Genomic DNA, 16,556 nt, shown 5'->3' with positions numbered 1-16,556 from the left:
CGTATTTACTTCGCAAAACTGTTTGTCCCAGCATGCCCTTGGTTTCCTCTATAGTCGTTGCGTTTCTCTTCGCAGAAGACGCTCACTCGCTTATGATAGGTCCGCGTGGTTCTCACGCTCTGCCTGGCCAATCGTAGGCGAGTGCGCTTACGTGAGATGAGAAACGGCACGCGCATCGACGCTAAGCGGAGAGCCGCGAGTGTAGCGAAAGCGAGGCCAGGGTTCCTACAATACCAGGCGAGGAATCTCGCTTTCGGGACAGAGCTTGTGGTTTCAGTCAAAGGGAAGGAGAAGGAAAAAAAAGAAATGCGGAGAGATGTAAGATGGCAGAGCTGCAAATGTTGTTAGAGGAAGAAATCCCAGCTGGTAAAAGAGCATTGCTAGAGAGCTACCAGAACCTAACGAGGGTAGCCGATTACTGTGAAAATAATTATGTCCAGGTAAGAAACCAACGACGTGAATATCAGAGCCTTTGTCACTGTTTTTTTTTTTGGTCATGGATCTGTAGAAAACAGCAGGCAGGAAATATGGAGCGTTGCTTAAATAACACGGCTGAAAGCATTATCAGCAAAGACTACGTGGTTTCTGGTGATCGAGATGCTTATATGCACTGAAAATAACAATTACTGACCCTTGGATGTTCTGATTGCATGGACACGGCCGTTTTCATGTTTTCATTCATTCACAGAGACCGTTTATTATAAGTATAGTTAGATTGGGAGGTTTTACTTCTTCTTCTGTATTATTATTATTATTATTATTATTATTATTATTTATTATTATTATTATTATTATTATTATTATTATTATTATCCCTTGCTATCTGTGGAAGCTGTGTTATACAAAATATGGCAGATTTGATCGACTAGGTAATCGCTTTTCAGGGGAAAAAGTGTTGATCTGCAGAATAATCAACCGTATTAAATTGAATTGATTGAGCACTATCGTTTAAATTATTAATGCTAGTCAGCTAAATGAACACTGCTTTCCATTGGCTGCCAAGGTTGATTGTAGTATGTTTTTAAGCATAAGAGACAAGTTGGATGTAATTATATCGTATTTTAAATGTTCTTATTTAGGTGATTTAGATACCATTCAGACATTTTTGGTGCCAAAAGCTTAGAATATTATTATTATCATTATTTCATGATTATTATCATTAATATCAATATTATTATTATTAATAATAATAATAATAATACTTGGTCTATGAGAAAGATCTGCTGTTATCTGCTGCTGACATATTTAGTAGCGTGTCATTATAAATAACATTTAACTGTTGCTCGATGTTTACATCTTCGTTCATTTTTCTTTAAATGTTCGGGGATGTTGGAGTTAATGGAGTTAATTAATAAACCATCTGTTTTTCTTGTGTCATTGAGAACTTTATATAGTGTAAAATCATATTACCGGTTATTTTTGTTACTGTTTTTTGTAAATCAATGTTACGAATTCTGTCACTGGGTTTGAGCCAGTCCCTAATAGGGATTGAATAGCAAATGTGCACTTTCTCACTGATTTCAGTGTCGCTGTATCCTTCAGCAAGCATGCTTTTGTTTTCCGACACTGGCTGCTTCGTGTCTGCATCCCTTCACCCAACCCTGTTGTCAGTGGTACCATAACAGATATTTTAAAAGATGATAGATTTTGTAGCAGTGTTAATAAGTGTGGGCTTGTCCCAGAGGATGTGTGAAATCGCAGCACTCAGAAGGATTAATGATCTCTCAGACTGAGGAAATCTAGCACGTGTTGTTCGTGTCATGCCTCCCAGCCATTCCTGTAAAGCCAGTGTTTTGATGTTGTGGACTCTTTCCAGAAAAGTGTCAAATGTCTTTTGGTGCACCTCTTCCAAATGAATGAATATTTTGAATTTAAAATGATTTTTGTCTTCATTCATGGCTCCAATTTCCAGAGGTTTTATCTAAACCATATAGGAAATTTGGAAATGTGGGTTCCTTAGATTTTGATCCACTTTGTACGTTTTGTATCATGAATTGGGTCTTTGGAGCCATTTCTGCCGTAGCCTGGGGCATCATCGCAAAACGTGATTTTGCAGACATTGTTATTGATTTCTTCTGTCTCATTGAGTTTCTCTCTTGTCTTGGTAACTCGGCCTGTTTGCTGGTGTGGCCAACCTCTGTCTGGATGAAATTAATTCTGCTTGCTTTTGTTCTGATCGTAATCCCAATTTTAGTGTAAAGGTTCAAACTATCTTCACAGAGTACATAATATGATAAAGACCTCCATCTACTATCAGAGCAAGTAGTGACTGGACGCTCCGAAGATACTTATTTTTAAATGACAGTGAAATGTCCACAAAAGACGGACCCATTAAAATAATGACATTAATATCACTGGTATATTGCATACTCCACAGTTACACTTTTAAGGTTAATCACAGTCTCTACTATTTCTTGCACACTTTTGCCTTTAAGATAAGAAACCTTGTTCCATGGAATGTCACAACCTGTTCCTTCCTTGTGATCCTCTGTCTAGTTCCTATATGTCTGTCCCTAAGAAAAGGCGTAGGACAGTAGGTCATTGACATCATTATAAATTCTGTAGCCTATCTCAGGCCATCTTAGCTTGCGAGTGCCTGTATTTATGTGGTATGTGCCTGCAGCCTTTCTGTGGAACTTCATCCTTTCCATCAAGAAAGGAAGATTGTGCACAAGTGTAGAAAGGGCAGGAAGTGCAAAGGCGCTATCAAAGAGCTCCAGGCTAAGTAGATGGGAATGAGGTTTTCACATCATGCCCACTTAAGGCTGATTTATGCTTCTGCGTAGAATGTAGGCCGTAGGTAGCTGACTAGCTGCATTCCCTGTGCCGTAGCTTGACGCCTGTAGTTACATTTCTGGGGAGTTGCGTGTCAGGCTATGGCACAAGGGTATGAGGCTACTTATGGCATAGATACTACAGAAGTATAAATCAACATTAAATCACACCAAACTAGGAGGATGGTCCCCACGACATATCACCTCTCCATCCATCCATCCATTTTCCAAACCGCTTATCCTACTGGGTCGCGGGGCGTCCAGAGCCTATACCGGAAGCAATGGGCACGAGGCAGGGAACAACCCAGGATGGGGGGCCAGCCCATCGCAGGGCACACTCGCACACCATTGACGCACACATTCACACCTACGGGCAATTTAGCAAGTCCAATTGGCCTTAGTATGTTTTTGGACTGTGGGGGGAAACCGGAGCACCCGGAGGAATCCCCACGACGGCATGTATAAACCCAATAATCAAACCTTGGGTTCAGGAAGAACGATCTGGGTTCTGTCTTGCCAGTGGAACAGTGGACTAGCTCTTCTCTCTCATGCAGATGTACGGTTTTGTGGGAACATTCTAACATAGTTTACATTTGTCTTATGGACTTGGTGGAAGGCATATATGCTGCGGCAAATACCAAAGGAGTAAGGCGTTCCCGGATTGCTGTTGCATGCTCTTCAGTTCAGGTTGTGTACATGTACTTGGAACGGAGTTGAAATTGTTTAGCGTGAGTGCTTTCCTCCAGTAAGGGAAAAGCGTACAACTAGGCTAAAGTCTTTCCAACTCAGTGTTTCGCAACCTCGCACGTCATGTTTCCTGTGTGAAGTCGATCAGGCTATCTACTTCACTACCATAAGAGGCTATGTCAAAATAATAGCCAAGACAAAGATATGTTTCGACTTTTATTTACAGTATCATATTTTCAGTGGGTGAAAAGTTTATGTACACCAAGCTGAATGTCTCTTAGAGTCTGGTAGAATCCAAAAATTGCCTTTAGATGCCTCTGCCTGGCGAATTGGATGCAAATTGAAGTGCCTACTGCCAGAGGCAGGGCGCTGGTGCCCTTGATACCACAGAAAAAGGGATTCCACCAACACCTCAGCAAAAACACAATATGTATTTAGTGAAGAGTGAAGCAACGTGGAGGAGAATCCACACAGGCAAATATGAGGCAATTGCTGTCACTTAAAAAAGAGCAAATTTCTCCGCTCAGATGAGAGAGGGGAGTCGGCCATTAGTGAAGGAGTGTGGATACCTTGGGATCTGCCTTACATGACAGGAAAAGGGAATGTGAGATTGACCAGGCATATCAGTTTGGTGACCACAGGCTTGCGGTGGAGAATTGGGAGCGAACTTGTCACGTGACGCGTATGGATTATTGGTCCGTCTTCATCTCGTTCTATGTTTATAGTGATGAATTATGGGTAATGACTGGAAGAAGAGGGTTATGGGTATGAGCAGACGGACAGGATTCTGCGCAGGGGGTGCTGGGTTCACTGTCTGTGACGGGGTGAGCAGCCTCGAGATGGAGACGAATTTTGAAATGGAGCCTCTCTTTCTCTGGAATGAGAAGAGTCAGCTGAAATGGTTTAGACATCTTATAAGGCTACAACCGGGCTGTCTTTGAGGGGATCTGTTCTGACCCCTTTCTACTAGGCGGGGACCCTGGAGCAGACCCAGGACATGCTGGGGGCACTATATCTCTATACACTCTATACGGCTATAAGTATGTTGATGTCTGAATTAATTATAGGAATTGGTTAATTAAGCCATACCTATTGTTGGCACAGGTGTATAGGCCTAATTAAGCACTCAGCTGTAGTGGTCATGCAGAAGAGATCGGTGATTTTATACTTGGCACAAGTGCTTAGCGTTACACTCATTGATTCACTACACCAGTTTTATTTTCCCGTATGGTATGAATTTTTCATACGCCGCTGTACCGTAGCATAGCTGAAACAGCTGTAAGTTTTCAGTAGGCTGCAAATTATATATAATATTCTACACTGCTAGAAGTGCTATGGATTGCTGTGCAGAGAGATTGAGAGGGGGGACCCTTGTTATCTGTGCATTCCATTCTTACAATTATAACTTTATAACGCAATAATTCTCCATGTTGTTTCAAAGCTATAGATATGGTAATAATTAATTAAACTTTGGAGCTAAATATACATTAATGATCAGTATAGCGTGTCGCCGTTGAGATGAATAAACATTAACAATGTTATGAAACGTCAGTTATACTCTTAAGCTAAATGTAAACGATTTTACATAATATAATTAATAAAAACACTTTTTTTTAATTTAAACAGTCTTAAACGTATTTTATTGACGTAAACACTTGCTAGCAGTAAGAGTGATAATGGAAAAAAATACTGAGATATGCCATGAAAGAGTCAGAATCTTACAAAGACAAAAAATGTGATGCAACTTTTTGCTAATAGCACCCAGCACCATCATAGGACACCATCATTATGCAGAATTTCTGCCCCGATAAATGTTTCGGTGAAATGCAGTTGAAGTGGAAACATCTGGAAGCAAATTTAGCTGTGAAGTGGGACCCGCACAAACTCTCAGAATGGGAGCTGATCACCCAACACCAGTTCCCAACCAAAACGGGGGCAAATTCTGCCAGTAATGTTCCAGCATCTAATGGGACGTCTTCTCAGAAGAGCAAAGGCTAATATTGCAACACGAAATAAAATCTCTACATAGCTGGTTTGGGGACAGTTTGAAATCCTCCCGAGCAAAGCTACCGTCTGGACCCACCTGCTGTATGAAATTATATGAAAATGATGATGATTGCAATGGCAATGAAAATGAGCTGAATGTTGCTCGTCGTGGCATACATGGATATAAGCTTAAATATATATGCACATGAATAGCTTCGCTGTAATAAGAGAATCCAGGTCACACCCCAGTGCTCCAAAATTAATCAAAGGCTGCTAAGCTTCGTAGGAAAGGCAGAGGCCACTGTTGGTTATTAGGCCTCGTATGTGTGTCGTAGAGCATTGTTATAGCTACAAATCCATTTGGATGTTGTTTTAAAGTATTCGAAAGGGTAGTAGGCGTGGCAAAGGATTTAATGGTGAATGCTTAACTAGCTTTAATGTCTGACTGAAATGCAGAGCATTTGAATTTGTCAGGAAATAAGTGTGTTATCTTGTCACCATGGCAGAAGAGAGTGGATATATACCGTCGCCCTTCACATTTTTGCCAGGGTTTGGGGTGGAAGATCCCTGCCAGTGTGAAAATTCACCAGTGATATTTGACTCCGTTATTAAAACTGTTCAACTTTTCAATACCATTATTGTAGGAGCTACTGTGAGAAATGCGAGATTCCACGGTCAGTCGGTTAACGCATGAGTGAGGCGGGTTGCCATGGGAAAGGTGTATGGTGCACCTAAGCTTATATGTCTAGATACTGCAGTTTTTTTTTTCTAACCCAAATTAACTTTTAATAATAAGGACACAATATGAACATACACTAGAAAATAGTATATTACATTCAAATTTATGTATTAGTTGATTTTATGTGGTCCAAATCATTTTCAGTGTTATTTAGATATTTTTATCTTATGCAACATGCAGAAATATTCTCGTTTAATTGGGAATATTCATCCTAATGGGGAAATTGTCTTGTCAGGTATCCCACCTTGCTCTCCATGAAACAAACAGATGTACGTACAGGTGAGAGCAAGCTTGGGGGGGGGGTCACAGTGTGGGGTCAGCTAGTGTCCAGCACCCTGGGGGCACTTGGGGCTCAAAGGCCGAACGGGGATTTAAACCAGTGACTTTCTTATCACCGGCACCGAGTCCCAACACTCTAAAGCACACAGCACCCCTAAGATGAGCTGAGTAGGATGTGTGCATGTGTAGGTTTGGTATTTGGCCGGACATTAAAGGTAAGTATCTTGCGAAACTGTCATTCATATTTGTCAGTGGTCCTACCTCCTTCATTTGCCAACTGGATTCTGTCTGCTGCTCAGAGCTTGCATCACAATAATCATATTAATACGAAATCGAATGTGATTCTTGTGATTTGGGAATAACATGTTGGTTTTACCACTTTAAACGCTCTACCAAGCTGGCCACATCCTTTGTGGAGAGTCCGTGGTACCTGATATCGTGACTCAAGTGCTGAAGGTCCGTTTGGGTGCTTTCCATGCGTACATTTTTTGTCGGGACACCTTGGATCGTGATTGAGGTGCCGCTGTTCAGGTGCTTGTCTACCACCATACAGCCCAAACACCAGTTCTTGTATGTATGGTATATGAGATGTTCATGTGTTCAGATTCTGGACATGAATAGTCATGAAGGCAGAATGGTCACGGATGCCCCTTTATCCGATGGTAGTTTTTATTCAAGCACAGTGGAATCCTTCTCGCAGCTCTGCGAACAGCGGTTATGCAGCCCTTCTCCTGGATGGCTGCAGTCTGGTACGATATCAAATTCTCAGCCTTCTCATTAAAAACGACGTTTAACCAATCTGACATATACTTAAGGTTTCATGGCCTTCGTAGTTAGATGTTTCATACTCACTTTTTTTCCCTCTGGTCCAGGGAAAAAGCTTGATTCCTGGACTGATAGATTATGAGCGGAAGGATGAAACTGGCGCTGTCCTCTTGCTGCAGCTTCCATCGCGCAGCGTTGCATTTCTAAATGGGCGCCCTTTGTCAAACAGTGTTGTGATGTAGCGGCGGAAACAGAGTTCCTTTTGTTTTACCCTATTTGCCTGCACAACAGCACCTTCAAACAGAACATCAGAGTGAGTGTGAGCTAATAGTCTGTTAAATTTCATACTAATGTCCCATTCTTTGCATCGCAAGCATACATGCATTGAGTTGAATGAAACGATTATGCACATGAGGGAGAAAATTAAAATAGATGTGACTGAAGATGCATCTTCTTTTCATACATGGAGCAGATTCTGAATATCTGTGAGATCGCAGACGTTTTCTGAAATCCTGAAAGTTCCGGAATGGCTGATCACTAGTCTTTCCTCGGCGTTGAATTGGGTTGTTTCTCAGCTGGGTTTCCGGTTCACTGTGGGCTCCAGCTGTGCCGTTCTGCGAACTTCTATCAACTGCCATAAATTTGGCCGCCAAGATGCTGGTAAATCCGTGCAAGGACCTCGGTAGCAGCTGTACACCACAGAGGAATTTCCGTCACGTATGTCCTATGTATTGACTGTTCAGGATTTGAATCGCTGGGTTTTGATCTTGATGTAGGCTGCATGCACTGGAGCTCGCTTCAAGGAAGCCTGGCCTCTGCAAATCTATCCTCATGCTTGCCAGCCTCATACTTGAGCACCAAATATGTAGCCATGTGTTTCTTGTCCAACCAACACCTTCATTTAATTGAGCCTGATACATTTTTACCCTTTTCAGTGCTTTCAAGTGTTTAGGTTTCTTGGTATCAATTTTATGCAAACTCGGAGGCTTGGAAAAGTGAGTTGGATACCTTTCTTGCAATTTTTCGCCTCCTTTTCACCCCACATTTTGATCTAGATATGACATCAAATTGTTTTCCTGTTTGAAATGACGTTGGTTGTTTACCGAGATCCGAAATAAGATTACAAGCATGTTCAGTCATTCTGGTTCCACAGCAAACCAGCTGTAACATCTAATGCCGGGCAACTGGGATTAGTGTTGGGCGGTTCTCTAAAGTTTGGGACTCTCATAATGCCTTATGATACAGAAGAAAAGCTATTTATGTTTTTATATAGTTTATGGAGGGATTGACAGCCATAAGTATGTAGGTCATGCTGTTGTCTCACACGTAACTGCTTTAGGGTTTGAATTAGAGATGGCATGTCATTCTATTAGTCCGATACCGATATTAAAATTTGGAGAATGAAATAAGATATTTGTCTAAATACATTTCAATTAACATGGCATACCATCTGCATTTAGTAGCCAGCAAGATTTACACAAGTCTGCTTCTTTGTTTTATTCAGTGACAACTCTCGCAAAAATCAACAAATATTTCTTAAAGTGGAGATTTGTACAACATGTTGCCAAATTAAATATAATAAAGAAGTCAGTCATAAAAATGTCACTGTATACATGAATTTAATTAATTGATACTTTTATTGATCCCTGTGGGGAAATTGTCTTTTTACGCCTTCCCCAATTTGCTCTTTGTAGCGAAATTAACCATTTCTGGTTAAATTAAATTAAATTTAAAAAAATACACAAGTATCCAGTACAAAATATGCAGTTGATCACAGATAATTACTACTCAAAAGTTCTAACTAAAGTATTAGAAAGAATACAAGTCTGAAGACACCTAGTTTGTATACATGTTACTGTGTTCAGACTTAAGTAGTTATGTACATTGTACTCTGCAGTTTTACTTTAATTTTCCTTCAATGTTGACAAAGTTACTACTGTACACACTGGGAGCACCACATTTTGGACTAAATTAATGGCACTGAAAAGTTTAAAAGTTATGGTGAGAAATCAAGATTCCACGATCACAAATACAGCTAACATTTTTTAATAATAGAGATATAGTATGCACTTACACTCAAATATAATTTATTACTAATATTTATATTTTATATGATCCAAATCATTCTCAGTATTGTTTTTGGCTCATGTGTCCTCCGGGAGTTTCTGTGATCTTTCAATAAATTGAAAATAAATCCAAAAATATTTCTGTTTAATTGTTCCCAACCAACTCGCTAATAACCAAAATTGAGAATGTCAAATGCGCAAATGTTAAGGGGGTCACTGTCTTTCCTCACGGCCGACATGACAGCTCCGACACACGTGTTGTTGAATGACTATTCATAACTCGTGACCCTCACTCCTGTGTATGGGATTTCGGGCTATGGGCACAACCGTTTTCCCGATTATTCAGGCTAGGCCTGTCCCTGATGGAAAATTGGATCAATTTCTTACTCAACCTCCCCTCAATAACCCCCCCCCCCCCCCCCCCCAGAAATCTGATCCAGCATTTTTTTGCCAGTATCGGCCCGAAATCGTCGGTGGTTATCAGATCAGTTCCGTCTCTAGTTTTGAATCTCGTGAGATATCCTCATCTACTACAAAGTTGCGTGGTTAGGCAGTTTGGCTTCTGAGAATTTCCTCTAGTATGTATGTGTGTGTGTGTGTGTGTGTGTGTGTGTGTGTGTGTGTGTGTGTGTGTGTGTGTGTGTGTGTGTGTGTGTGTGTGTGTGTGTGTGTGTGTGTGTGTGTGTTTGTCCTGTGATGGACTGGAAATGTCTTCCATGTGGTTCCTCTGTCTTGTTAAATTATTTGGAAATCTACAGTCAGTGAAATTCAAAATTGACTGTTTGTTGTTTTCACCTATGACATGTAGCATGACTCCTGGAGGAATTTTACCTTAAGTGCTGCCGCTCAAAACCAGGTTCCCAGGGTTTGTAGTTAGCCTAAATGTATGTGCCTGTGGGCTGCCTTGCGGTTAGTGACCTTAGACTGACCTGTACACTGTGTGTTCTTCTGTCTCTAGGCACAGGATAAGAGGAAGGCTCTGGAGGAGACCAAGGCTTACACCACGCAGTCCCTGGCCAGCGTCGCCTACCAGATCAATGCACTGGCGAACAACGTGCTGCAGCTGCTGGACATCCAGGCGTCGCAGTTGCGCAGGATGGAGTCCTCCATCAACCACATCTCCCAGGTCAGTGCTGCAGCCATGGGGTCAAACTCCCTTTAGCTGCCATCTTTACTCTGCCTTGTCCTTTTTGTTCCAAGCAAATTTCAAAAATAAGCAGAGCTTTTTATTGTACTTTTTCCAAGCAGGCCAGTGTTCCTTTTTTGAAAACATAGTGACACAAGAATTAGCTGAACCCCTTTTGAGAGAACCTTTGTGCTGCCAACATGTGCAGGACAACGAAAACTGTCTGATATAACATGCTAATGACATTTTGTCTTTTTATTTTACACAATGAACAGACACTTCTGTCCAAAACGACATGCAAAGTACGGATTAGACAGCAGGCAGCAACCCCGGCACAGCTTGACTACTTTGCCAGCCGTGGGATTTGAACCCACAACCTCCAAGACACGTACACATATCTAACCCGCTCAGCTACACGTTGCTGCGTTCTCAAAACCGGATTGCAGACTCTCGTTTAATTTAGTTCATAGTGTTTGTATGAATTTTTCCCCGCACGATTTTTCGTACACCTGCTCCTTAATTTATGAACCTGATTCGTTTTGTGGACGATTTACTACCTGTTCTGGTGAAGAATACACTTAAGCATGCACAAGAATAATATAATTTCATAAAAAATTGAACAATTGAATGGTTGCTATCTGAGGGGGGCCAAAGGTCATATGGAGGTGAAAGTTCAGTGAGAGGCTGTGAGAGAGAGTGGCGACATGGGTTAGACCAGACTTTCAAAATGGTTCCAAGCGGGTTGAGGGCTTGAGCCTCGAATTTGGCTCACTTTCAAATTGAAGACGGCGTTCTGAAATAAAAATGTTGGAGACTTGTTCTTTAGCTTGGTCTTTTGTTGGAGCGCGAAAATGGAGGGAAGGGCATATTCAATTATTAATGTTATGCTGTCGTCAATTATTCATTGAGCAATTGTAGAGCTGCTTAATGGTTAAATATGTTTTTAAACATCCCTGTCTGTTCAGTCCATCCGTCACTGCTAGGTGTTCTTCTCTATGTGATGAGATCCAGAGCCCTTGAGCACACACAAAGCCTTTCTGGTCCTCAGTTCCGGGGTCTGTGCATGTGTAGAGCGTGTATCCATGGCAACTTGCGCTAAAGCCAACTTGGGGGGGGGGGAATGGGAGGTTACAGCTGACAGCCAGTCTGCTGGGGAGTGACGCAGGCAGTCGTCCGTGCTCCTCGCTGCGGAAAACAGATAACAGTTTGGAAAATGCTGCAGGACATCGGCTGCTAGTGACTCATTCAGTTATGGTGTTTTATTTAATATCACGCAGGTCTCAAGTGGCTTTTAGTTTTTCCGCCTTGAGTTATGAGGATTGACATTTTATAGTACTGCATATGCTTTCTTTTACATTCCTTGGGAAACTCGTAGGAATTCCTGGACCTCCACTTATTTAGAATGCAATTTTTATGGAGCCCCATGGTGAATCTGTGATCATCCCAGCATAAAGTGGTAAAGGGACTTGGTGTGTTCTGCATGATGTCTCAACTGTGACTCTCCTTATCCCTAGAGCAGTTTTTCCCAATCTGGTCCTCGGGGGACCCACAGACAGTTCATGTTTTTGGAGCTGCGAGGGAGCAAAAATGTGGACTGTCTGGCAGGGAGCTGGGAGGGAGCGAAAACGTGGACCATCTGTCGGTCCCCGAGGACCGGATTGGGAAACACTGCCCTAGAGATTCCCACAACCCACATGAGATTTTACACACTTGTTTTTGGCCTGCAATCCAGATGTGTCATCGCTATGTCGTCAGTCACAATTTCAGCATGTTTTTTTTTTTTTTTTTTTGCTATTTAAAATTTTAACTTGGGTCCTCAGCGGCATCTCTGTACCTCAGAAGGAGCCTGCTGCTCTTTCAACCGGCGGAGACTCGACTGTTAAATGAACTGCCGGTATCTACCGCACTACATGAACTGGCTGCAAAAGAGCACCGAACAGCAAGAGCTTTGTTCACCCGCCATTAGGGTCCTGGACACATAGAATCATCCCCTTCCCCCTCCCACTTTTCTTTCCTCCACCACCCAAAACACCCAACTGTCTAACTGTTTGTGACTTCTTCTATTGGTCCTCCTGGGGAATCCGTAAATATCTTTCCTAACTCTAACCAATACCCTGATCGACGAGACTGCTGTGTACAGAGATCTTTACGTTGCCAGACTTCTGTGGGCGCTGAGCATCCAGTCCCTGGCTTGTGTTAATCTCTCATGTTTTTTTCCCCCCCACGTCCCTCTCCCTCCTTATCGAAGTAATGTAATGTAGGCCGAGCGTTTATCTGGGTGACTACGCAGCTCTCAATGTCGTTCACGTCTCTTGAGGATTCATTTTCTGCCGCGCTCAATCTTTTGTGCAAACACACACACACACGCGCACACACACACACACGCGCATAGACAATCCTCGGCGCTCAGTTTGGTTTCTCCTGGGAATTCTCACGGCTGTCTCATTGAATATGCATTTCTCGGGTCCTGCCGCAGTTTGCTGCATCCCTATAGGATTTCATCTTTTCAAGTGGCCTGATCCTTCCCAAATGATTGTAAACGTAGGACAGCTTCAAGATGTTTTCTTTTTACTTTGCAGTGAGGTAAAAATGAAATTCCAAATGAAGTTCCAGAGCTGGTGATCTGACCTTCTTTTGTAAAAGCGAGAAAAATATGTGTGCCAGGACATTTTCGTAAAAAGTTTATATCCTGTTCTCACTCTGGACTTGTCTCATTGCCTATTACTGTATTTTCTCTTTCCTAACTGTATATTTTCACTGAATCTGTTCACCACTAGTGCTCTGAGCTCTTGAACCAATAAACTTTCAGCTTAATGGATACTTTTTAACCAATAGTATCCCCCCCCCCTTCCCTTGCCTCTGCTTAGTGTAAATGGGACAGAGTCGATACAGGCTAATTCTAAGATTGTTTCATTGAGATCTAAGATGTTTCATTGAAACACATTTATGTTTATTATGAATTGAATTGAGCCGAATTCCTTTATGTGCAACTCCTCTCTATAGTATTCAATAAAAACAGTAAAAATATACAATTTGAAGACATCAATACAATGTATATATACATATAGTGCATATGGTTTATAAAATGGCTCGAGTGGTGCAATGTTACGGTTTAGTACAAAGTTTTACAGTGAGGTAATTGTGATTCATTGAAATTGTCCCAGTGTGTGAAAGAGCAGGCCATGGATATTCATTAATGCAGTGAGGGAATCGGAGTGTGGCAGCGATTTGGCGTCTTTCTGGAGGGCCATTGGTGAGCTTCGAGCAGTCAGAGGTGTGTGTGACTCGGACAGTATCTGCTTCCAGCTGCTGTCCCTGTGACTAATGCACGCGCAAACTGCAGAGATCATTGGCGGTTGTATCTTTATGCTTCCCCCCCATCCTTGTTTCACACTGTATGTCCTTGTCGATTGAGTAGCATGGGGCAAAATATCTCAGTAAATCTTTATTATAAGATCATCCGCACCCAAGAATGATATACATGGTGTGTAGCCAGTGTCAGGGTTGGAAAATTATGCTATATAATTTGATATGGCCAAGGGAGAATGTTGTCTTTATTTATTTTGGAGTGAAATTATAGGTTGTGTTGCACTATACTTGCCACCTGGCACCCGTTCACCCTTCATTTTCCGTGAATAGGGCCGGGGGGGGTCATTGGGACACACCTTGCTTTTTGCTGTCAGTGTTTTTCTGTGCTTCTATTTTAGTCGTTTGCAGTTTCTGGCACAATATTTGGTGTTTATTGGTTTGGGTGCCCTGTGCTGCGTCAAAAAAAGCGCATCTCTCTAAGAGTAGCTCTATCTCATAACGGAATCACGCCGTTTAAAGGGCCTCATATCGTGGCTGTTTCGTCATGCTGAGCGCTAAGCACGCATACACAGAAGGCCTTTGTTCTGAATTTGGCAGGCTTGCTATGTAAAAAGGGTTTTGAGAACCTGCAGGATTCCACTGTGGTTGGCAACAGGTGTCATGCTGATGTTTGTTTCCAGAAACTTCTTCCCACACTGTAGTTTTGATATGAAATGTTGTCTCGCTGCAATGGAAGGGTCTTCCGACAAAATGCGTATTTCCAGCTCATTCAAAGCTTGACCTGAGAAGGAAAAAAAAAAAACCTGACCTTGTTGTGTGTGTCAGGGTTCGCGGGTAGCGACGGGCAGAAAGCGGGCAAGGATGAAGCAGGCAGGCGGAATACGGGGAAAACTGGGGATTTATTAAGGGGATAAGGCTACGGGCAGGACAGATCAACGATACTAACATCTAACATCAATGATGGACAAAAAGCGGGGGAAGACGTGAACTGAAATAGACAGAAGACAGGGCGAAACAAGAAGACACAGCTGGGTACGATTGGGGAAGCACACGTGGATAATCAGGGGGCGTGGCACACAGGAGGATCGTACGAGCCGGGCGTGACAGTGCGCCTGTTAACTGCTTGTTGTGTGACACGCGGTTTCCCATTGACCGTGGCGGGAGTGGAAAGATGCTCTGTTGAATTTTTGCGTGCGTATCTACAGTGTGTTTGTGTTGTGCTGGCCTTCCTTGGTGTGCTGCAGTTGAAGTGTGTGTGTGTTTGTGTGTATGCGTGCGTGCATATGCTCCGAGAAGGATGCGCCAATCTCCGTACAGCCGTAGCGATCTGCAAAGCAGGGTTCTTGGCTTGAAGCCTAATCCTTCTTCATGACAGGAAGGCACCGGAAACCGTAGAAATCCCACCCATGCCGGTTCCGTCACTCGTCGGACCAGGTGTGACCATTCGCCTATAAATAATGCCATGAAGTGTGAGCTATTTCTAGCCTTGTTTATATTAAGGCAGTGATGGTGGGCTCTTCCCAGTGTGATTTCAGAAGCGACGCATTGGAATTAACGGGCCTGGCATGTTCATCTGCTCATTGAACAGGCCACCGTAGTATGCAACTGGCACTGTTCTGACATGCCGATAAAATAAGCTGCACCTGGGACAAAGGGATTTGAAACATTTTATATTTAGCGTCTTTCGCTCAGAAGGCATTAGCTTGATGGAGGTTTACCGTGTATTTAATCAGATTTCCACATAGTTCACTGAGAATTTCTCCAAGCATGAACTGTCTCTTTAATTTTTTTTCCCTTGGTTGCATCACGTATAAACAAAAAACATGTTCTTAATCAAGTGTAACAGCTAATTATTTACTCAAACAGTTAAGTTATTTGAAGTGTAATTTGTAACAATTTGAAAGCCATTTCAGGAGTTGAAATTGATAAACATTATCTCCTGGTATGCCTGACAACTGAAATTGAAGCAAGAAATTTATTAATGCAGTTCTTTACAGGGCTAGGGCTTTAGATTCTGCCCGCACTTTGAGTTTGTGTATTTGCATGTCTTCTCCGTGTGTGTCCCAGTAATTGGGTTTCTTCCTGCAGTCTTTTTGTATCTAATTTACTTATGTGTGATTGTATCAGAAATAGGGACTCTGATACGAGTCGCTCTTAAATTGACTTTTGAATCGACTTGCAACTCATAATTTTTTTCCTCAGACTTGAGTCCGACTCGTTGATAGCAACTCATGAGCAATAAGAGTCTTTAAGGCTCGGTTGAAATTTCTACGCATGCGAAGCATTCAGTGTGCGATATGGAGGTGAGTCCGTGCCACATCAGGGCGTCAAACGCATCACGCGAACTGAAGCTGAAGAAGCGTGACACCAGGCAGTATCAACAAACACGATTTTTGTTTTGCAACTTGTTCAGCTATACAAAGATGTGCAAACCGTGGGATATTCTGAATGTTATTTTACATTACATTGCACTGCTTAGAAATAGACTGTTATACAGTGACACGGATCAGCATAGATTGTCATAAATCTGATAATTTAGCAGACAAATGAATAACGCCAGACAAATGAATTTTAGGCATTAATTGGAGTTTTGTTTTAGAACAATGTGTTAAAATAAAAACCAGGATTTACTTTAACATGCGTTTACTTTAGCAGCACGGGAAACAGGTCTGGGTTATGCTCATTCGGTAGCCAATCACATCACAGTAACGTATCTGAGGGCGGAGTCTGGCATGGTTCGGTCTGGCTGCTTCATACACAGGAAGCTTTTACCCTTTTGTTAATCATGTCGGGAAAAGTTTCAGTTGAATGTGTGTGTGAGAGAG

The 16,556-nt window shown here is 42.2% G+C and overlaps 1 protein-coding gene across 2 annotated transcripts in view; it reads left to right on the top strand.

Moving 5' to 3' along the window:
- Positions 1 to 199: 199 nt before the first annotated feature.
- The window catches only part of LOC125739807 (abl interactor 1), a 30,227-nt gene continuing 13,870 nt past the window's right edge, over positions 200 to 16,556 (top strand). For both annotated transcript variants that reach the window (XM_049010268.1, XM_049010267.1), the window contains exons 1-2: positions 200 to 440; positions 10,255 to 10,422. In XM_049010268.1, coding sequence (XP_048866225.1) covers positions 324 to 440; positions 10,255 to 10,422 — 285 coding nt within the window. In that variant the 5' untranslated portion in view covers positions 200 to 323. The remainder of the gene's footprint in view (positions 441 to 10,254; positions 10,423 to 16,556) is intronic.

This window comes from Brienomyrus brachyistius, chromosome 4 (assembly GCF_023856365.1).
Source record: "Brienomyrus brachyistius isolate T26 chromosome 4, BBRACH_0.4, whole genome shotgun sequence".
Lineage (NCBI taxonomy): Eukaryota > Metazoa > Chordata > Actinopteri > Osteoglossiformes > Mormyridae > Brienomyrus > Brienomyrus brachyistius.
The sequence above is the reverse complement of the archived record's forward strand: the minus strand, read 5'-3'. Positions and strand labels throughout refer to the sequence as shown.